Genomic DNA, 22,973 nt, shown 5'->3' on the forward strand with positions numbered 1-22,973 from the left:
CACATAAATACTTTGGCTACAAGAGCAGGTCAGAAGCTGGGTATTCTGCAGCGAGTGACTCACCAAAGTCTTTCCAGCATCTACAAGACACAAGTCAGGAGTGTGATGGAAGCTCGACACCATGCAGGACAAAGCAGCCCACTTGATCGGCACCCCTTCCACCACCTTAAATATTTTACTCCCTCCACCAATGTGTCTGCAGTGTGTACCAATTACAAGATGCATTGCAGCACCTCCCAAACCCGCGACCTCTACCACCAGGCAGCAGGCGCATGGGAACACCATCACCTGCAAGTTTCCCTCCAAATCACACACCATCCTGACTTGGAAATATATCGCCGTTCCTTCATCGTCGCTGGGTCAAAATTCTGGAACTCCCTCCCTAACAGCACTGTGGGAGCACCTTCACCACACGGACTGCAGCGATGAAGCAGTCAGCTGGGCACCACTTTCTCAAGGGTAAGTCTGGCAGCATGGCTCGGTCAGTAGTGGTGCTACCTACTCAATTTGGTGATGTACATTGAAGTCCCCCTCCCAGAGTACATTCTGGGCCCTTGCTTCTTCCACGTGGTGCTCAACATGGAGGAGTACTGATTCATCAGCAGGAGGTTTCCTTGTCCATGTTTGACCTGATGCCATGAGACTGCCCAACTGTACACTACTGTGCCACCAACTCTGGTGCGTCTGTCCTCACAGGACATACCCGGCTATGGTGATGGAGGAGTAGGGACATTGGCTGAAAGGTGTGATTCTGTGAGTATGACTATGTCGGGCTGTTGCTCGATTAGTCTATGGGACAGCTCTCCCAATTTTGGCACAAGCCCCCAGATATTGGTGAGGATTGACTGGGCTGGGTGTGCCTTTGTTGTGTCTAAATCTGAAGCCTAGGCCGATGCCAGGTGATCCGTCCGGTTTAATTATACCTTTAATTATACCTATATCAGAATCAGGGGAAGTCATAAGTGGGAACAAAGAAATGGCTGACCAATTGAACAAGTACTTTGGTTCGGTATTCACTAAGGAGGACACAAACAACCTTCCGGATATAAAAGGGGTCAGAGCGTCTAGTAAGAAGGAGGAACTGAGGGAAATCCTTATTAGTCGGGAAATTGTGTTGGGGAAATTGATGGGATTGAAGGCCGATAAATCCCCAGGGCCTGATGGTCTGCATCCCAGAGTACTTAAGGAGGTGGCCTTGGAAATAGTGGATGCATTGACAGTCATTTTCCAACATTCCATAGACTCTGAATCAGTTCCTATGGAGTGAAGGGTAGCCAGTGTAACCCCACTTTTTAAAAAAGGAGGGAGAGAGAAAACGGAATTATAGACCGGTTAGCCTGACATCAGTAAAATGATGGAATCAATTATTAAGGATGTCATAGCAGCGCATTTGGAAAGAGGTGACATGATAGGTCCAAGTCAGCATGGATTTGTGAAAGGGAAATCATGCTTGACAAATCTTCTGGAATTTTTTGAGGATGTTTCCAGTAGAGTGGACAAGGGAGAACCAGTTGATGTGGTATATTTGGACTTTCAGAAGGCTTTCGACAAGGTCCCACACAAGAGATTAATGTGCAAAGTTAAAGCACATGGGATTGGAGGTAGTGTGCTGACGTGGATTGAGAACTGGTTGTCAGACAGGAAGCAAAGAGTAGGAGTAAGTGGGTACTTTTCAGAATGGCAGGCAGTGACTAGTGGGGTACCGCAAGGTTCTGTGCTGGGGCGCCAGCTGTTTACATTGTACATTAATGATTTAGACGAGGGGATTAAATGTAGAATCTCCAAATTTGCGGATGACACTAAGTTGAGTGGCAGTGTGAGCTGTGAGGAGGATGCAGAGTGACTTGGATAGGTTAGGTGAGTGGGCAAATTCATGGCAGATGAAGTATAATGTGGATAAATGTGAGGTTATCCACTTTGGTGGTAAAAACAGAGAGACAGACTATTATCTGAATGGTGACAGATTAGGAAAAGGGGAGGTGCAACGAGACCTGGGTGTCATGGTACATCAGTCATTGAAGGTTGGCATGCAGGTACAGCAAGCGGTTAAGAAAGCAAATGGCATGTTGGCCTTCATAGCGAGGGGATTTGAGTACAGGGGCAGGGAGGTGTTACTACAGTTGTACAGGGCCTTGGTGAGGCCACACCTGGAGTATTGTGTACAGTTTTGGTCTCCTAACTTGAGGAAGGACATTGTTGCTATTGAGGGAGTGCAGCGAAGGTTCACCAGACTGATTCCCGGGATGGCGGGACTGACCTATCAAGAAAGACTGGATCAACTGGGCTTGTATTCACTGGAGTTCAGAAGAATGAAAGGGGATGTCATAGAAACGTTTAAAATTCTGACAGGTCGAGACAGGTTAGATGCAAGAAGAATGTTCCCAATGTTGGGGAAGTCCAGAACAAGGGGTAAGCCATTTAGGACCGAGATGAGGAGAAACTTCTTCACCCAGAGAGTGGTGAACCTGTGGAATTCTCTACCACAGAAAGTTGTTGAGGCCAATTCACTAAATATATTCAAAAAGGAGTTAGATGTGGTATGGCGAGAAAGCAGGAATGGGGGTACTGAAGTTGCATGTTCAGCCATGAACTCTTGACTGGCGGTGCAGGCTCGAATGGCCTACTCCTGCACCTATTTTCTATGTTTTGTAGCGATTTGATACAATGAATAGCTTGCTAGGCTGCATTTCAGAGGGCAGTTCTGGCATGCTCTTCTAAAGTCCCCATTGAAGCAGGGTTCAACGTTGTGTGGGTCTGGAGTCACATAAAGGCCTGACACCGAAAGGGCGGCAGGTTTCCTTACCGAAAGGACATTCGTGAACCAGTTGGGTTTTTAATGACAATCCGGTTGTTTCATTACTAACTCATTATTACAGATTTATTTAGGTAATTGAATCTAAATTCCCCAGCAGCTGTGGTGGGATTTGAACTCGCGTCTCCGGATCATTATCCCAGGCCTGGGGATTACTGGCCCAGTAACATAAGCACTATTACTGTTCCCGTGTAGTGCTGCCCTATGGTCATTTGCTATAATAATCTATTATTGGAGGTACAGTTCTCCAGTTCAAAGAATTAGGCAACTGACCGCTTGAGGCCTCTGGCGATCTAACTGATTCCATCGTATTCTTGCTCCAGGCAGGAAGCATTCTCAGCGAGGTAACCAGCGCCGTGCTGTACTGCCGGAAGACGGGGTCAAGGAGCAGAGGGCAGCACTGAGAGAGCCACAGAAGCACAGCTCCACTCGGCGGAAGCTGTCCACAGAGGCAGCTAACAGGAGGTACAGCGCACACAGGGATGTGCAAGAGCTTCCGTCCTGCAATGCAATCAACACCTGCACATAGTTACGTTCGGTCCAGGGTGGGCCGCACTGACATTGAAACATTCCCAGCCATTTTGTGTATCAAACCACATAGAATTTGAGATTTGCAAAACCTCACTGATCCGAATCACGGTATAAGTATTGGAGTTTGCCGAAATGACAACCGAGAAAAGCACCAAATGCATGATATGTGGCAAATTAGGTGGCACGGTGGGTTAGACATTGGCTTTTCACTTCTGGGGTCTGAGTTCAAATCCAGCTCCGACTGATGGGAAGTGGAAGTAAGGCCCCTCCACCTACTGGCTGTTGGGGTACATTGTGAAATGAGTTTGGCCAGTCTCTCCCCTGCTCTTGGTAGACACTGACCTGCAGCACAAAGCATTGCACGATTTAACACTGATTGGCAATCTCACCCAGATAGGCCAAAGGATGCTGGGTGTGGGAAATGGGGAAAAATGGCCCATTGGTACAATGGAGGGTGCTCATCTGATGCACAGTAAAGCTCCCCCTTACTCTTTCCCAATAACACATCTCAGCCCCAACCTCAGAAGACTCTCTCATACAGCACAGTAGGACTTTTTAAAACCATTTCCCACACAAGCCTCTGGATAAATTAGGGCCAGTTTTGTGTGGTGTGCTCACTAAGAACAGGATTGAGACCTGCCTAAAATTGCTTCATATAGGACCCTTTCAGCCAGCTGAGAGACACTTGCATTCCCTCAGTCTGGGCTAGATTAGAACCCTGGTTCCAGCGGTGAATGGAAGCTTTGAACCCAACACATTCCCAGATCCTGGAAATTCAAGTTTCCTAACGCCTGTAGGGAAAATATGAAAATGTAAACTTTCTCTAAGGGGATAAATTGTGCTTCACACCAACAGTGCTTCATCTGTTGTAGGAGCAGTGGGCCAGAAGCTTCCCAGCAGACCGGTCCAATATTACCCGTGCTGACTCTTCATCCAGAATTAGACAAGACACAGATGCTCATCACATCGCTCACTCCCCTTTTGATCCAGATAGATCCTTCTGGGTCACCTCGGGCTCCGACATTGCAGGAATGTGCCATCATCGTACGGCACTTGCACAACACCAGCAGCCTACAGTCTCAGGAGGTAAGAGCATTATGTTTTGGGAGCTTTTACACCTGATATTCTCTTTGGGCTCGGCGTCACTGCCCTTTCCCGTTAGAGGACTGTGTGTCCCTACAACCCGGAGTGCACCTTTACCCTACCCAGTACCTCGGTAACTGCAGCTAACTGCAATATATCACAATGTGCCATATGATCGAATGCATACACGCAATTACACCAAGGCCCAGGCAGTAAACCAGCAGAAAATTGACTTCAAACAAGTAAATAGACAGAAATTACAAACTTTACTATTCTCCTCAAAGTATCAAAACAACAATGACACTTCTGCACTAACCCTCCACATAAAATTGAACCTTCAACTATAGTCACTCACTCTCCCTGGCTTTAGATGAGTGCAGCGTGACTTATTCAACCACAAGTGAACCATCAAAACTCTTTGTAGATGTTGAAGTGTATCTCTCATAACTGCATTAGACTGACTGTCTCACCTATTGTTCACCATGTCCCCACCAGCACATCTGCCACTTCCATGCTTGGCATGTCTGTCTACCTAATCTGCCTAGTTGATCAAACTGAATAGAACAACATGTGAGCAGGCAGGTATTTTAAATACTCATCGAGGTGAGATGTTTGTGCTAGGTACAGGTGACCATGACATAACTACCGACAATTCCAGCTGGCCACTCGGGTCTCCTGTAAATACGGCGTAACTGTGACTCATACCTGACATGATAATGCGGGGTACGTAGACATCTAGGCAAGCACCTTTCACGGCCTTTATCAATTAGTTGATACTACATTTTTTAAACTTTTCCCCCCATTTCCTGCCCCCTTCATCGCGCCCCCCCCCCCCCCCCCCCCGCTCCAGATGGCACCCACCCTATGCTGGGGTACAGTTCCTTGGGTGCCTCACCCTCTGGCACCTCCCAAGTGTCCATTCATCTGGTGTGAACATAGCACAACCAAGCCCAATCCTGTGCTCTCCCAACGTACATACTGTCCCCTTCCTGGGGGTCACTGGCCAGCGACTGAGAATGGGACGCTAGCTGATTCCCTCTCCATACCCAGGAGTGCTGAGGTCAGTTATAGTGCATCTACAACTAACTCATCACAGACAGGGATTGAGTCTGGGATCATTTGGTTAGATTTGGTTTACTAACTGGACAATCATTATATTTGTGTAATGTTGTTACAATATTAGTTCATGCAGCAACAGCGCAGTCAGTCTCACTGACCTAACTGGCATAAACCCTACTCTGGGTGCGTTACAAATACTACCTACTGGGAGAGTACAACAGGTTCCCAGGGGTAGGGAATGGAACACGAGATGGCCTTTGACACTCTCCTTGTCGATTATCCCACCGCTGATATAACATATTCAATGGTCTCTCTTAGTTGCTACGCTTGAAGACGAGTTTGAAGGATCTGTTGTACTCCAACAAATGGACTCCTGACGCCTACCTCCTCGCCAAAGCTTACTTAGCTGATCTGAGTCGGTGAGTGGAGGGCATTATCACAGTCTTGTGGGAAGTACAGTAGTGGGATTGTTTTGTAACTGAACTAGGAATAGAGGGAGACTCCCTTGGGATCAATTCATGGACTCCACCTGTTATACCCCACATGGAATTTCCCAACCCTTAAACTTCCCTTTCTGTAAGCTGGCACATCTTTGCTATTTTACACATACCGATGTAAATTCCAAATCAGAAAGTCACCTTATCACTGGGAACTTTTGGCTAAAATCTGTTTTGTATCAATTCTCAAAATAGCATTTAATATCTGGCTAGCACTTAGTTTCAGCACCAGTGTTGCAAAGTCTTCAGAATTAATTCTTATTCTCCCGCCGTCCATAATCCCACTCAGCCAGGGAATTGATACGAATGCCTGTTTGGTGGAGGCCACACGATGCTAACTCTTTCAGAGTGTCGCACCTCGTCAAAGGACTTGGAGATACCCAAGGCAATGACCTACAAGAGCAGAGTTTGACGGGCAAGGTCACCAGGGGAACGGTCGGGCTGGGGATCATGGTCCCCCCCACCTGGACACTCTCTGATGGAAGCTGCTGTTAACTCATTAACCATTATGTTAGAGCACAGTACTGCGTACAGGAGCCTCAGGGACTGTCCTCAATGTTAACTCATCATAAACAGCCAGGCCCTTGTGATATATTGTGCAAAAATGAAAAACTGGATCATTTGCCCTCAAAGAGCTGTTGAGGGTGGAATACTATTACAGTAATAGGTGTGTGAAACAGTCCGAGGAAAGTGATGGTCTCAAGGTTTAACTTTGTGTTTTCCCAGGGAACGGGAGGTTGTACAACTGCCCAAAGTGCCTTTAAAAGAGACACCTAAAAAACTGTAAGTACACTGAGCATTGCTGTGGTCTGCCCTCAGCCTTCACTACTGGCAAACAATGAAAGCACTTGAGATTTTATCATTCAAGTATCACTTGACAGAGAAATGTTAGGCAGTTTTCCCATTGTGTGTGTAACTCTGACCTAAGTTGTAGCTAACTCAGGCAGGGCAGTTTTAATACAAACCAGGGAATGAAGAGTGACTTTAAGGGGCAGGCTAAAATGTTTCCAGTAGGTGAGGAGTCCAGAGGAGGTTTGGCTTGAGCACAGACTAAGTTTACTGGAGGCTGTATTGACAATCCAGCGTGCATCAGCAACGAAGGTTCACGTAGCTTGAGGTTAGTAATCTGAACTAACATAGCGGGAGAGAACAGCCGACAGCAGCTATGGGCTCGCCCGTGTACTGGAGTGTGTGGCCCTCACAGCCTACCCACTCCTTGCAGCCTCTCATGGAGCCCCCGCTTTCTCGCAATCCGCTTGCTCCCCCTCTTCCTGAGAGCACTTTCGGTCTGTGCCATGTGAGTCACACAGCGAGTGCCCCCAGGGCTGGGGAACCTGGGTAGGAGCTGAGGTGATGTGTGGGGACAGTTAAAAAGGAATGAATCAAATCAAAAAACCCACTGTCCAATTGTCAGGTAAAATCCCTTCACAGGGAGCAGTTTCTGGGCTAGTTGGCCCAGAATGCAGGGCATGGAGGTGCCCCCATAGACCTGGACCCCTATAATAAGCAATGCTAACTCCAAGAGCTATATTTGCCCCAGGTAAAGGGGTTCTAATTGTGCTGCACCCCAAGAATGTGCAAGGCTCTGCTTTTCCCGTGCCCCTTCAATGACCTCCCTTTGACCCCAGCTCTTTAAGAGGGGGTGTGGAGGTCACTGGTGGGGAGGGTCCAGGTACTTTCTGGGCCATTTCCTTTTGCTGTTGAAATGTGGCTGTGAACAAAATTGGTGTCCATTGTTGGGAATTGTGTGGAAACCACAGCAGAGTAAGGGCAATGTGAAATATCAAACCGAGGGCAGTCGGACCTGCTTACTAATGTTTGTGTTTTGTTAAATGCCCCCCCCCTCCTCTCCTGCTGAATCATGCTGTCGGATATGTGTTCCACAGGCACTGGAGCACTTTCGTACCTCACCCAATCTTCATACATGGGTCTAGACACTGTTGGTGGGCTGCGATCGAGCCCAATCTTGTTTACAATCAACGTCCACACAAGAGGGGGGGGTCACTGGGTACTAGCAGGCTGGTCTATTTACATTCCTGAGCCTGAGGGGGGGCACTGAGGCTGTGAACAGTTAGCGTCGCAGAATCATTCTGTGCACGTATTGCAACCCCAGTGTGCACTGGTGTCGGATTTATAAAGGATATTGTCATATCCATATTGCTCTTATGTGGAGATATTATAGAATAGAATCATACAACGGTACAACACAGGAGGCCATTGTGCCCATCGAGTCTGCACCGGCTCATTCGAAGAGCAGTCCAGTCAGTCCTATTCCTCCCACTCTTTCCCCAGATCCCGGCAATTTTTTCTCCTCAAATATTTATCCAATTCCCTTTTGAAGCCTACTATTGACTGTATCCAGCACCCCATCAGCCAGTGCTTTCCAAATCCTAACCACTCGTTGCGTAAATAAGTGTTTCCTCATCTCGCTTCTGGTTCTTTTGCCAATCACCTTAAATCTGTCGGGAGCAGCGTCGGAGGTGTGTGGAGAGGCCGATAAAAGGCACAGCAGGGAGTCCGGGGCCCAGCGTCGGAGGTGTGTGGAGAGGCCGATAAAAGGCACAGCAGGGAGTCCGGGGCCCAGCGTCGGCGGCAGTCGGGAGCAGTGTCGGCGGTCCGTTGGATAGCCTATAAAAGGCGAGCCGGTGCAGCTACAGGGAGAAGGCAAAAAAGAAGAAGAAAGAAACAGAAAGGTGACGTCACAGCCAAGGGGGTAAGTGATTGGCTGGTGATTGGTGAGTAGCTTTTCTTTTTTCTCTTCTATAACAGTGAGTAAACTTTAGCATTGTTGTTGCTTATCTAAGGGTTAAGTCATGGCAGGACAGCTCGGTAACGTTATGCTCCTCCTGTACCATGTGGGAACGCAGGGACGACACCAGTGTTCCTGACGACTACGTGTGCGGGAAGTGTATCTGCCTCCAGCTCCTAACGGACCGCGTTGCGGAGTTGGAGCTGAGGGTGGATTCACTCTGGAGCATCTACGATGCTGAGAATGACGTGAGTAGCACGTGTAGCGAGTTGGCCGTACCGCAGGTAAAGGGTCCACAGCCAGATAGGGAATGGAAGACCAGCAGGAAGAGCAGTGCAAGGAAGGTAGTGCAGGGGTCCCCTGTGGTCATCCCCCTGCAAAACAGATACACTGCTTTGGGTACTGTTGGGGAGGGATGACTCATCGGGGGAGGGCAGCAGCAGCCAAGTTCATGGCACCGTGGCTGGCTCTGTTGCACAGGAGGGCAGGAAAAAGAGTGGGAGAGCAATAGATAGGCGTTTCTGCGGCCACAACCGAGACTCCAGGATGGTATGTTGCCTCCCTGGTGCAAGGGTCAAGGATGTCTCGGAGCAGGTGCAGGACATTCTAAAAAGGGAGGGAGAACAGCCAGTTGTCGTGGTGCACATTGGTTTTAAAAAAAAAGGATGAGGTCCTACGAAACGAATTTAAGGAGCTAGGAGCTAAATTAAAAAGTACGACCTCAAAAGTAGTAATCTCAGGATTGCTATCAGTGCCACGTGCTAGTCAGAGTAGGAATCGCAGGATAGCTCAGATGAATACGTGGCTTGAGCAGTGATGCAGCAGGGAGGGATTCAAATTCCTGGGGCATTGGAACCAGTTCTGGGGGAGGTAGGACCAGTACAAACCGAACAGGCTCTGCACCTGGGCAGGACCGGAACCAATGTCCTAGGGGGAGTGTTTGCTCGTGCTGTTGGGGAGGAGTTAAACTAATATGGCAGGGGGATGGGAACCAATGCAGGGAGACAGAAAGGAGATGAGGAAAAGTGGAGGGCAGAGAAACCCAAGGCAAAGAACAAAAAGGGCCACTGTACAGCAAAATTCTAAAAGGTTGTTAAAAAAACAAGCCTGAAGGCTGTGTGTCTTAATGCAAGGAGTATCCGTAATGAGGTGGATGAATTAACTGTGCAAATAGATGTTAACAAATATGATGTGATTGGGATTACAGAGACGTGGCTCCAGGATGATCAGGGCTGGGAACTCAACATCCAGGGGTATTCAACATTCAGGAAGGATAGAATAAAAGGAAAAGGAGGTGGGGTAGCATTGCTGGTTAAGGAGGAGATTAATGCAATAGTTAGGAAGGACATTAGCTTGGATGATGTGGAATCGATATGGGTAGAGCTGCAGAACACCAAAGGGCAAAAAACATTAGTGGGAGTTGTGTACAGACCTCCAAACAGTAGTAGTGATGTTGGGGAGGGCATCAAACAGGAAATTAGGGGTGCATGCAATAAAGGTGCAGCAGTTAAAATGGGTGACTTTAATATGCACATAGATTGGGCTAACCAAACTGGAAGCAATACACGGTGGAGGAGGATTTCCTGGAGTGCATAAGGGATGGTTTTCTAGACCAATATGTCGAGGAACCAACTCGGGGGGAAGCCATCTTAGACTGGGTGTTGTGTAATGAGAGAGGATTAATTAGCAATCTCGTTGTGCGAGGCCCCTTGGGGAAGAGTGACCATAATATGGTGGAATTCTGCATTCGGATGGAGAATGAAAGTTAATTCAGAAACCATGGTCCAGAACTTAAAGGCGGCTAACTTTGAAGGTATGAGGCGTGAATTGGCTAGGATAGATTGGCAAATGATACTTAAGGGGTTGACTGTGGATGGGCAATGGCAGACATTTAGAGACCGCATGGATGAACTACAACAATTGTACATTCCTGTCTGGCGTAAAAATAAAAAAGGGAAGGTGGCTCAACATTGGCTATCAAGGGAAATCAGGGATAGTATTAAAGCCAAGGAAGTGGCATACAAATTGGCCAGAAATAGCAGCGAACCCAGGGACTGGGAGAAATTTAGAACTCAGCAGAGGAGGACAAAGAGTTTGATTAGGGCAGGGAAAATGGAGTACGAGAAGAAGCTTGCAGGGAACATTAAGACAGATTGCAAAAGTTTCTATCGATATGTAAAGAGAAAAAGGTTAGTAAAGACAAACGTAGGTCCCCTGCTCAGAATCAGGGGAAGTCATAACGGGGAACAAAGAAATGGCGGACCAATTGAACAAGTATTTTGGTTCGGTATTCACTAAGGAGGACACAAACAACCTTCCAGATATAAAAGGGGTCAGAGGGTCTAGTAAGGAGGAGGAACTGGGGGAAATCCTTATTAGTCGTGAAATTGTGTTGGGGAAATTGATGGGATTGAAGGCCGATAAATCCCCAGGGCCTGATGGACTGCATCCCAGAGTACTTAAGGAGGTGGCCTTGGAAATAGTGGATGCCATTGACTCTGGATCAGTTCCTATCGAGTGGAGGGTAGCCAATGTAACCCCACTTTTTAAAAAAGGAGGGAAGAGAGAAAACAGGGAATTATAGACCGGTCAGCCTGACATCGGTAGTGGGTAAAATGATGGAATCAATTATTAAGGATGTCATAGCAGTGTATTTGGAAAGAGGTGACATGATAGGTCCAAGTCAGCATGGATTTGTGAAAGGGAAATCATGCTTGACGAATTTTTTTGAGGATGTTTCCAGTAGAGTGGACAAGGGAGAACCAGTTGATGTGGTATATTTGGACTTTCAGAAGGCTTTCGACAAGGTTCCACACAAGAGATTAATGTGCAAAGTTAAAGCACATGGGATTGGGGGTAGTGTGCTGACATGGATTGAGAACTGGTTGTCAGACAGGAAGCAAAGAGTAGGAGTAAATGGGGACTTTTCAGAATGGCAGGCAGTGACTAGTGGGGTACTGCAAGGTTCTGTGCTGGGGCCCCAGCTGTTTATATTGTACATTAATGATTTAGACGAGGGGATTAAATGTAGTATCTCCAAATTTGCAGATGACACTAAGTTGGGTGGCAGTGTGAGCTGCGAGGAGGATGCTATGAGGCTGCAGAGCGACTTGGATAGGTTAGATGAGTGGGCAAATGCATGGCAGATGAAGTATAATGTGGATAAATGTGAGGTTATCCATTTTGGTGGTAAAAACAGAGAGACAGACTATTATCTGAATGGTGACAGATTAGGAAAAGGGGAAGTGCAACAAGACCTGGGTGTCATGGTACATCAGTCATTGAAGGTTGGCATGCAGGTACAGCAGGCGGTTAAGAAAGCAAATGGCATGTTGGCTTTCATAGCGAGGGGATTTGAGTACAGGGCAGGGAGGTGTTGCTACAGTTGTACAGGGCCTTGGTGAGGCCACACCTGGAGTATTGTGTACAGTTTTGGTCTCCTAACCCGAGGAAGGACATTCTTGCTATTGAGAGAGTGCAGCGAAGGTTCACCAGACTGATTCCTGGGATGGCGGGACTGACCTATCAAGAAAGACTGGATCAACTGGGCTTGTATTCACTGGAGTTCAGGGGACCTCAGAAACTTTTAAAATTCTTATGGGTTTAGACAGGTTAGATGCAGGAAGAATGTTCCCAATGTTGGGGAAGTCCAGAACCAGGGGACAGTCGAAGGATAAGGGGTAAGCCATTTAGGACCGAGATGAGGAGAAACTTCTTCACCCAGAGAGTGGTGAACCTGTGGAATTCTCTACCACAGAAAGTTGTTGAGGCCAATTCACTAAATATATTCAAAAAGGAGTTAGATGAAGTCCTTACTACTAGGGGGATCAAGGGGTATGGTGAGAAAGCAGGAATGGGGTACTGAAGTTGCATGTTCAGCCATGAACTCATTGAATGGCGGTGCAGGCTAGAAGGGCCGAATGGCCTACTCCTGCACCTATTTTCTATGTTTCTGTGCCCTCTGGTTATCGACCCTTCAGCAATTGGAAACAGTTTCCCTTTATTTACTCTATCTGAACCCTTCATGATTTTATACACCTCTGTCAAATCTCCCCTCTGACTTCTCTGCTCCATGGAGAACAACCTCATCATCTCCAGTCTATCCATGCAACTGTAATCCTTCACTCTGGAACCATTGTAGTAAATCTCTTCTGTACCTTCTTCAAAGCCTTCCCGACCTTTCCGAAAGTGTGATGCCCAGAACTGGACACAATACTCCCAGGATATTGCCATACATCCTTTACCCCATACAGGTTTGAGGAAAAACACAAATGTCTGGTTAATAATACACTTTATTAAATAAAGTCAATTAGATAACTAAAACCCAACCCCCTACATGTAGTGTACATGAAGGGCTCCTTCAGGAGGTCTTGATTGCTTATGCTTGCCTCAGTAAGATGTGGTTGAAAGTCCCCAAGAGTTCCAATGTCTGTCTCTCTCTCTCTCGCGACCTGTTTCTTTGCTGTGAATTTTATGTATTCTACCTGGTATACCTGTGCTTACAACTGGGACACAAGGAGCTTACCGAAATAGGATTTAAGTCACTAGAAAATCGCAATCTCGCGACTAGTCCCAAGCTACACGTTGCAGAACCCCCCGTCTTTATCCTTGCTCTCAGACTTGTGCTCTCACTCCGTAGGCCTGAAGCCGTGCTTCCCACAGCAGACAGAGTCATTCTCCCTGCACTGAAGCAGACGGTGGGGAACCGGGCCACTGAGCGACAGAGGCGATTACAGGCTGTGCAGAAGAACCGCTACCGGAAGGTCCTACTGTAGCACGCTGATTCACCGAGACTCCAACGCACAGAACGCTCTATGGTTACTAGATTTATATCTGCACTTAATAATCCGGAGCACGTGCACTCTTGTGGACTTGTGTGCATTTGTTCGACAGGGGAACCTGCTTTACTATGCATTAAAAATTCCTTAAACTATCTCCATATCCCATCTTCTACATTAACACTAACAGGGGAATGTGCAGGCAGGCTACTATGATCAAGTACAAGATAGTAGCAGCATGAGGAGCCCTGGACTGTGGCAGCTCAGGGCCCAAGGCCTGTGTGAATGATGGTAGCCAGGCCTGGAATTGGATGCAGCTGGGAACTAAAATCTCTTGGCAGCCATCATAAGAGAGCCACCTGTGAGTTCATGACCTGCTCTGGGAGTGGGCTGTGTACATTCTGGATTCTGATGAGACAGCTATTTCAAACCAGATTTATCCTTTTTCTCTGGCAGGTATGAGCACCTTTATTGTTTGCTCCCTCTCTGGGTTCCCTGTGTTGTGAAGGGTGACTATCAGCACAACGCAACCAATGCTTTTCAGTTGCTGTGTGGCAGGGGAGGGGCCTTGTGTAATTGGGAGAGTAATGTCCCAGGGGGTAATATCATGGGTACAAATCCATTATGCATTTTTAAAAATGGGATATGGGTGTTGCTGGCAAGGCCTGAATTTATTGCCCAGCCCTAATTGCCCTGAAGGTGGTGGTGAGCCACCACCTTAAACCGTTGCAGTCTGGGTGGTGAAGGTACTCAGTGCTGTTACAGAGGCAGATCCAGGATTTTGACCCAACAACGATGAAGGAACGGCACTATATTTCCAAATCAGGAAGGTTTGTGACTTGGAGGGAAACTTGCTGGTGGTGGTGTTCGCATGCGCTTGCTGCCCTTGTCCTAGGTGGTAGAGGTCACGGGTTTGGGAGGTTCTGTCAAAGCCTTGGTGAGTTGCTGCAGTGCAGCTTATAGATGGTACACACAGCAACCAAGGTGCACTGTAGTGGATGGGTTGTCAATCAAGCGATTTGTTCTGGATGGTGCTGAGTGTTGTTGGAGCTGAACTCATCCAAGCAAGTGGAGAGTATTCCATTACACTCCTGACTTGTGTCTTGTAGATGGTGGAAAGGTTTTGGGGAGTCAGAAGGCGAGATACTCACTACAGAATACCCAGCCTCTGACCAGCTCTTGTAGCCACAGGTGGTTTATGGCTTGTCCAGTTAGGTTTCTGGTCAATAGTGACCCAACCACCCAGATGTTGACACTGCACAGCTGATTCTCTTGCTTAAACTTAAGGCAGTGGGTTTTGAGTGGGTGGGCTTTGTAGGAGAAAGTGATGATAGCTTTGGTCATTATTGTAACAAATAATGGCAAACTCCAATTCAAAACAACTTTCAAATAGCTACCTGGAAATGACCTGTTTATTCCTACTCTCTCTGGTTTCTGTCCATTAACCAATCCTCAATCCCGAGCCCTAATTTTGTTCAATAACCTCTTATGTGGCACCTTATCAAAAGCCTTCCAAAAATATACCACATCTATCCCCTTATCTATTCTGTTCATTACAAGCTCAATAGATTTAACAAACACTTGACTTTAATACTCAACACCTAATTTACAAGTGTTGACTCGGCTCCCCTATCCACTGATTAATACCTATTGAAGAATACTTACACTTGACAACTGCCAGTGACAGGCAACTTCTGTTAACAGTTTTAAAGTTCTAGGTTTAAATCAAAAAGTTAAACTAAATTTCACTTTTCAGCTTCAACTTGCTCAATGCCAGTATACTAGCTGGTGAGCTAGGATGTTAAGCAGGCCATGGCTCAGTGGCTTGCCCAAAATTCACTTCAATCGCCAGCACCAGAGAACCACAGCTGACCATCCAGCTCATTTTGGGGGCAAACTGCACCCTCAGAGATAATGTGTTGCAATGCCTAAATGACTTGCAAATTTACAATATTATGTTAATATGTAATGGACCTAAGACTTGGGGTTCACTCCAAACATTGGCTGATGAGAACAAACATGAACTACAGCAAACACTAAATTACAGCTTTATCAGGTTCATTTAAAAAATACATATGGATTTTCCATTAATGTGGCTGAGGCTGCACCATTTTATATAGAAAGTTACCAGAAGTTCTGTATACCTCGGCTTCAAACTAGTTCTGCTGAATTTAGCCAATCGCAAAGCTAAAGATACTGTGAAGCTTCGACAGTAGAACGAGAGGACATGGAGTGATCAGGAGTGGGGAGTTTGTGCCAATCAGTACGTTCCATTTCTCCCTCTGGCTTTTTGGAGAGTGAATCAGTACATATCTCATAGGTCTGGAATTAGCATTTTTAAGTTTGGAAACACCCGAGGCGATGTCACTTGCGTACTTGGAGCACTGTGGATTGACAATGTCCCACCCGCTGGCATTAGTCTATAGAACACTCAGGATTGACTGTGCTAGAGACGATGCATTCATCTCAAATCTTTCAGTGCAGACAAGGCCCGTCAGCTGTAATTTTCACAAAATACATCAGAATTCTTACTGAGGAGCAAGTTAAATTTGATAAAACTGCAACCCTTGTAATGCCAATGTCCTCCTAATTTGAAGTGGTCACCACGTGGTCTGGAGCCTGATGTACACTGTTTGGACAACCCCTCATGGTACCTGGTCCCTCACTGGGCTGTGCACAATCCACTATACTTCAGCTCAGCTCCATGCTGACGTCGATGGGTGAAAGACAATCCAATTTATTGGAGAATAGTTGCAGCAAGCAGCACTGAACAACTGCAATCCATCCATTAGTGGAGCTGGGACACCAAGCACATTCCTCGGGCCGTGAATAAAATCCCAGTGCAGGCCCCTGAATCAAATGCACCAAACCCACAACTGAAGTTTCTTCTGACAGAACTTTACACTTTTACATCACTGATCATTGAATATTAAAGTTAGGATGACGCAACACTTCTACCGCTAACTGAAAGGAGTGGCGCCATCTGTAAAAATAAATCCTTCTGTCCACATTTACAGCTTGAATATTCAATAGCCTCAAAAATCATTTAAAAAAACTCAGGCAGTGGCATTGATCCAAAATTAACCTCTTTTTATAACTTAAAAAAAAAATCATTTTCTGTAGAAAATAGAAAAATAGAAAGAGCTGGATTTTTCAATTCCTTTTAAGCCTGGTGAGGCCTTGTTCGGTCCATACAGAGAGCCCGTGTAATCCCGTAGAGAAACCAAAGGACCAGGATCAGGAGAAAAGAAGCCAAAGGATTGAGGTTAAGTGTGGCACCAATAACCATAGAGAGGAAGAGAGAGAAGAGCGTGCGGTAACTGGCCAGGAAACGTAGGCTGAGCCGCGGGTGGGCCGGCTGGAGCTGGAAACTGCGGCACATCACAGGACTGGACTTAATCTTCCGACAGCGCCCCGGATAGGTCAGGTAATAGCGAGCCAGCTTCCCCATCATGCTCTCTCTCTGACACACCGTCTCCATTTCAGTAGCAAACTGCAGGGCACAGAAACAAAGATTGTAGGAAACGCAGCCGCCAATGTGCCCACAGCAAGATCCCACCAACAGCAATGTGATAATGACCAGGTAATCTGTTTTAGTGATGTTGGTGAGAACTCCCCTGCTCTTCAAAATAATGCAATTTTTATGTTCATCTGAGAGAGCAGACGGGGCCTCTGTTTAATACCTCATTAAAAAGACGGCATCTCTTGAAAGAGTGCTCCCTCAGCACTGCACTGGAGGTTCGGCCTCGATTTTGTGTTCCAAGTCCTTGGAGTGGAACTTGAACCAACAACCTTCTGACTTGGAGAGTGCTGCCCACTGAGCCACGGCTCATGCAGAAGGAAAGGCTCAGGGGCAGGGAGGTGTTGCTACAGTTGTACAGGGCCTTGGTGAGGCCACACCTGGAGTATTGTGTACAGTTTTGGTCTCCTAACTTGAGGAAGGACATTCTTGCTATTGAGGGAGTGCAGCGAAGGTTCACCAGACTGATTCCCGGGATGGTGGGACTGACCTATCAAGAAAGACTGGATCAACTGGGCGTGTATTCACTGGAGTTCAGAAGAATGAGAGAGGACCTCATAGAAACTTTTAAAATTCTGACGGGTTTAGTCAGGTTAGATGCAAGAAGAATGTTCCCAATGTTGGGGAAGTCCAGAACCAGGGGTCACAGTCTAAGGATAAGGGGTAAGCCATTTAGGACCGAGATGAGGAGAAACTTCTTCACCCAGAGAGTGGTGAACCTGTGGAATTCTCTACCACAGAAAGTAGTTGAGGCCAATTCACTAAATATATTCAAAAGGGAGTTAGATGAAGTCCTTACTACTAGGGGGATCAAGGGGTATGGCGAGAAAGCAGGAAGGGGGTACTGAAGTTGCATGTTCAGCCATGAACTCATTGAATGGCGGTGCAGGCTAGAAGGGCTGAATGGCCTACTCCTGCACCTATTTTTCTATGTTTCTAACTGCAGGGTATGAGTGAAGTGAGCCAGGAGACACACTGCTAAAGAGTTAAACATCGACGGAAAACAGTCACTGCTTGAAATTCACAGCAAGTTCATCAGCATTTAAAAGGCGAGAAGACCATTTTAATATGAAGGATACCCATCCCAAACATTAACCCCTTCAGGTAGTGATGAACCAGTTGTCTATTTCTAGCATTTTCTATTCTGTGCTCCCAAGAAAGTTTGTGTCACAACATACAGCATCAACTGAAAAAACCTGCCTATAGATCCAGGAAATATTCTTCACCGGCGCAGTCAGCTTTGGATAGAAGGGAAAAGTGCTAACGGAAGATTGCTGAGAATTAGCGACTCACCCGCAGGTTGATGGCAGTCGATATCTGGAAAAGCAGACGAACCAACAGGCTGCTCTCATAGCTACGGATCGGCTGCAGTTCAGGGTCCCCCTGATACTCGATGTCAAACCTCCGCAGTCCATTTATTAACTGCAAATAATCACAGCTCAATACATCCACATCCAATGAGACATGAGGCAGACTATCCCAGTACACACATCCAATAGGAAACAGGCAGACTATCCCTGTACACCCATACGATGGGACACAAGGCAGCCTATCCCAATAGATCCACATATAGGCAGATTATACAGCCTTCCAGCACACTCGCTCCACATTAGGAGCTAGAGAACAACCAGCACCATCGAACTGTACCCCAGCGAGTGTGCACACATGGAACCCATAACCCAGCGAGAGTCAGTGCCCATGGAACCCGCATCACAGCTTCCTCAATTAGAACCCACCTATATTTCTTGCGGTTTCCCCCACGGGTTGGTGCTGGGATGCTGGTCAGCACCCATGTGGTGATTAATTACGTGAACCCAGTAAATCACACCCTCCTTTCTGCCCCAGCCACGATCAAACAACTCAACACTGGCCAGGAGCAAGCCAGAGTCCTCCTTGGTTGGAGCAGCTCAATTACTCTCTGGATGAATTTGCTGAGCTGTTGAGAGAGCTCCAACTGGCCATATCTTTAAGGCCAGTTCCTTGGAGGACAGATTACTTTTATAGTCTTCTCTTCTCTCCCTTCAGCTCCCAGTTACCCAGAATTCAGCTTGCACAGTGAAAATGACTGATTCCAAGGAAGTCTGGAGTGCCATTCCCATCCTCCCAAAGACAACACGGAGGTGGGAGTAACAGAGCCCTTAAATTAACTCATCCTTGCGAGACCCTGCACTGGTTTAGCGCTCAGAAACCACTCCAACTGTCTGCTCCACACTGAACAACATGAAGGACTCGTGCCACACCCCACTGCCAGCAAACCGGACCCAGGGAGATAACCCCCTCCCCTCCTCCTCCCACCAAAGTCCCAAATTCTGAGCTGACTCCTGAAATCAGTGAGGGGCAGAGACGTGCACATACCTGGTACCTGCCCAGTTGGGTCAGGGTCAGCCCGGTCGCTCCCTGAATGCAGTCAGGCAGTTGGTGCCTCCCATCCTCATCACTGGCTGCTCCCACGTTGGTTGCCAGAGACGACAGGTGTGGGGTGCTGAGCTGTGGAGAGACAGGTATCAGTTTCATCACCCGAGGGTTTACCAACTGGCTCAGTTACTGGGAAGCTCAGTGGTGTGGCTCTCCTGTCTTTTGTTGGGTTGTTGGGAATTGTACCAAATTTGAAGTGTTTTCTGTGACCACCTTTGGGATGATTGTGCATGTTTGTGTACTGGGGAGGGGGAACTGGAACTAACTCCCTGATCTGTTACTATTCAAATTGGATAACTTAGGGTTGTCAGAAAAGAACTTCCAATTGGGTTTGAGGGGATCTGTGTATCTGTGGGCTGTCGATGTGAATTGGAAAATGTGTTGCCCTGTTGGTCACAAGGTGATGGCAGACACTGATGTGCCAAATAATGGATATAGGAGAGAGAACTCGCTCTGTCCAGGCAACATTACTGTTTAAAAGCTTAATCATTAACTGTCAATGGTCGATGACGGGAATGATAAACATACAGCCCATGGCATGGTGTGTCAAGTCTCCGCCCCTCCCCCCGTTGGCACAGAGAACTGGCCCTGGATGACTGGAAACGCGAGGTTGAGGTGCAGGGTTAAGCTGGAAAGGTGAACAGACTATGAAGCAGGAGATTGGATCAGGGCGGGAGGGAGACCAAAGAATGGGGGAAGATGAGAGACCAGGGAGTGGGAAACGGGACGATGGGGACGCGGAGGGGGGGGAATAGAGTGGAAGTGAGGGCTGGAGAATGGAGTGGACATGGAGCCCAGAATTTCCTGCAGAGCTGAAGCAGCAGCAACATGGGAGTGGTACAGCCAGTGACCCCCAGATCCGTACCAATACCTTACAATGAACATGTTTCCACTGATAGGTGACTGAGGATTCTCCCTGCACGGGGAGCTGCATGCCCTGATTGTACATTGCAAGTGGAGGAGTGAGATGCAGAAGGCCCCACAGTAAAGAGAAGTAAACAAAGCCTCCCCTACCATTACTTCAGCGATTTATTTAAGGGCCACTGTTTAGGCCGCTATAGAAATAGAAAAACTAGTCAGAGCTTATGCGGGGCATTCACAACCTAGTTTTTCACGCATTTTACAGCAGGATCCGGAAACAGGAGCAGGACCATTCTTTACATAGTTAACTTAATCCAATGCTAACCGTGAGCACCAATCTGGTGACTGCCAATGTGGATTAGGTGCAGGACCTCACACCCAGAAATTGGTTCACATTGCAGTGTTTCACATCAAAACAGGCGAAATGTATACCAACTTCTACCCCACTGTCCAAATAATCGCTGCGGAATGTGGCCCACACCCACCGCGGTGTCGGGCCTTTAAATGGAGTCTGACACCCCGAATCTATTTCCTACAGGGGTTGGAAAGCTACTTTAACATTATTGATCAATTATGAAGGTGCCTCTTTCTAATTTGTCTTTTGTACCAGTCTGACTTGAAAATGGAAGGGGAGAGATCAGGCTGGCTATCACGATTCTCTCAACTTCATTGTAATAGAGAGTGATCACATTTGTTTGATCACATAAGATCAAACCCACAAAAGCTTTATCACTTTCCTATGTGTCCAAACTTACTGAAGAGAACGGCTAAGACTTTGAGCTTTTATTGTTTTAAGACATACTGTAAGTTAAGGGAAGTATTGTAATCGACCTAAATCGGTTTTGCTTCTTTATAATGCATCAAATTCAATTCAAAATAACACCTGATTGATATGGTTCGTCAGCATAGTGTTGAGACAGATCACAAGGGGAGGTGAGGTCCCATGGTTTGCAACGCCTAAACAATAAAAGGATTTACTGTTCACCGAGTGCACCATCCCAGGCGAGAGGCTTTACTGAAGGGTGTTGGGCCACAAGTCAAGGTTTGGGGAAGCAGCCCCAATGGCACTAGTTCACCCAGATCAGCAGTCCGTATATTTTGCTACAGAATCTTCAATCGGGGGGGGGGGGGGCGCATTTTCTGGGCCTCGCTCACCAGCCCTCCACTACCCGCCCCCCCCCCCCACCACCATCCCCCCACAGTGCTGCAGCTGGAGCCCTTCAAAAAAAACAATTGAGCGATATATTATAACAAAGTTAGCCCAAATCTCTATTTCCTCCCAGAGTCTCCACTGCCAGCGACCTCCATCCAGGTCATTAGCAATGTTGCTGAGTCAGAACAACCCAGCAACGATTCTCTCTCCATGTGGGGAACGCAACACTCGGATCTCCATTAGCAATGCAAGGACATCAGCAAAGGAACCAAACCCAATGACAGCAGCTCAGTATTTGAGCACAGCCTAGCTTGAATCCATTTATACACTGAAAACACTCGGGCTTACCTTGAACACCTGACACAAATATTCCAGTGATCTTTCCAAATACTCATCGGTTTTCCGTATCTCATCAGGTCCCAAGTCGTCCAAGTCACTGCCTCCATAAGCAGAGGCGTTGAAATCATAGGTGGACAGGCCCAACAAGGACATCAGTGAGTGGCCTGTGGACTGCTCGGCTGTGTGATCAGAGATGGATTTCGCCGTCTGCTTGGCCTGGGCGATTAACTGGGCCAGTTTCAATACCTGCAGAAGAAGGAGCTAGTGGTTTAACACGTTACTTCTCCACTCACTCTCGCACCATTTAACAGGGCCATAAGCTCATCCAAAACTCTGCTGCCCGTGTCCCAACTCACACAAATCCCATTCACTCATCACCCCTGCGCTCACTGACCTCCACTGCTTCCCAGACCGACAACGCCTCACTTTCAAAATTCTCATCCTTGTTTTCAAGAAAGAAAGACTTGCATTTATTACATGTTTTTTTATTTGTTCCAGGATGTGGATGTCACTGGCGAGGCCAGAATTTATTGCCCATCCCGAATTGCCCTTGAGAAGGTGAGCCCACCTTCTTGAACTGCTGCAGTACGTGGGGTGAAGGTGCTCCCAGTGTTGATAGGGAGGGAGTTCCAGGACTTTGACCCAGCGATGAAGGAACGGTGATATATTTCCGAGTCAGGATGATGTGTAATTTGGAGGGGAACTTGCAGGTAATGGTGCTCCCATGCACCTGCTGCCCTTGTCCTTCTAGGTAGCAGAGGTCGTGGGTTTGGGAGGTGCTGCCGAAGAAGCCTTGGCGAGTTGCTGCAGTGCATCTTGTAGATGGTGCACACTGCAGCCACGGTGCGCCGGTGGTGGAGGGAGTGAATGTTGAAGGTGGTGGATGGGGTGCCAATCAAGCAGGCTGGTTTGTCCTGGATGGTGTTGAGCTTCTTGAGTGTTGTTGGAGCTGCACTCATCCAAGCAAGTGGGGAGTATTCCATCACACTCCTGACTTGTGCCTTGTAGATGGTGGAAAGGCTTTGGAGAGTCAGGTGAGACCCTTGCCCCAGAATACCCAACCCCTGACCTGCTCTTGTAGCCACAGTATTTATGTGGCTGGTCCAGTTAAGTTTCTGGTCAATGGTGACCCCCAGGATGTTGATGGTGGGGGATTCGGCAATGGTAATGCTGTTG

General features: G+C 47.3%; 2 protein-coding genes across 6 annotated transcripts in view; one reads left to right on the plus strand and one right to left on the minus strand.

Moving 5' to 3' along the window:
* LOC139268801 (coiled-coil domain-containing protein 74B-like) overlaps positions 1 to 13,664 on the plus strand; it is a 40,702-nt gene extending 27,038 nt beyond the window's left edge. For both annotated transcript variants that reach the window (XM_070887513.1, XM_070887514.1), the window contains exons 5-9: positions 3,136 to 3,277; positions 4,216 to 4,429; positions 5,804 to 5,904; positions 6,709 to 6,765; positions 13,371 to 13,664. In XM_070887513.1, coding sequence (XP_070743614.1) covers positions 3,136 to 3,277; positions 4,216 to 4,429; positions 5,804 to 5,904; positions 6,709 to 6,765; positions 13,371 to 13,506 — 650 coding nt within the window. In that variant the 3' untranslated portion in view covers positions 13,507 to 13,664. The remainder of the gene's footprint in view (positions 1 to 3,135; positions 3,278 to 4,215; positions 4,430 to 5,803; positions 5,905 to 6,708; positions 6,766 to 13,370) is intronic.
* The window catches only part of smpd4 (sphingomyelin phosphodiesterase 4), a 64,556-nt gene continuing 54,588 nt past the window's right edge, over positions 13,006 to 22,973 (minus strand). For all 4 annotated transcript variants that reach the window (XM_070887511.1, XM_070887509.1, XM_070887510.1 and 1 more), the window contains 4 exons: positions 21,807 to 22,043; positions 19,385 to 19,516; positions 18,323 to 18,451; positions 13,006 to 17,002 (listed from right to left, as the gene is read on the minus strand). In XM_070887511.1, coding sequence (XP_070743612.1) covers positions 16,673 to 17,002; positions 18,323 to 18,451; positions 19,385 to 19,516; positions 21,807 to 22,043 — 828 coding nt within the window. In that variant the 3' untranslated portion in view covers positions 13,006 to 16,672. The remainder of the gene's footprint in view (positions 17,003 to 18,322; positions 18,452 to 19,384; positions 19,517 to 21,806; positions 22,044 to 22,973) is intronic.

Source organism: Pristiophorus japonicus, chromosome 8 (genome assembly GCF_044704955.1).
Source record: "Pristiophorus japonicus isolate sPriJap1 chromosome 8, sPriJap1.hap1, whole genome shotgun sequence".
Classification (NCBI taxonomy): Eukaryota; Metazoa; Chordata; class Chondrichthyes; family Pristiophoridae; genus Pristiophorus; species Pristiophorus japonicus.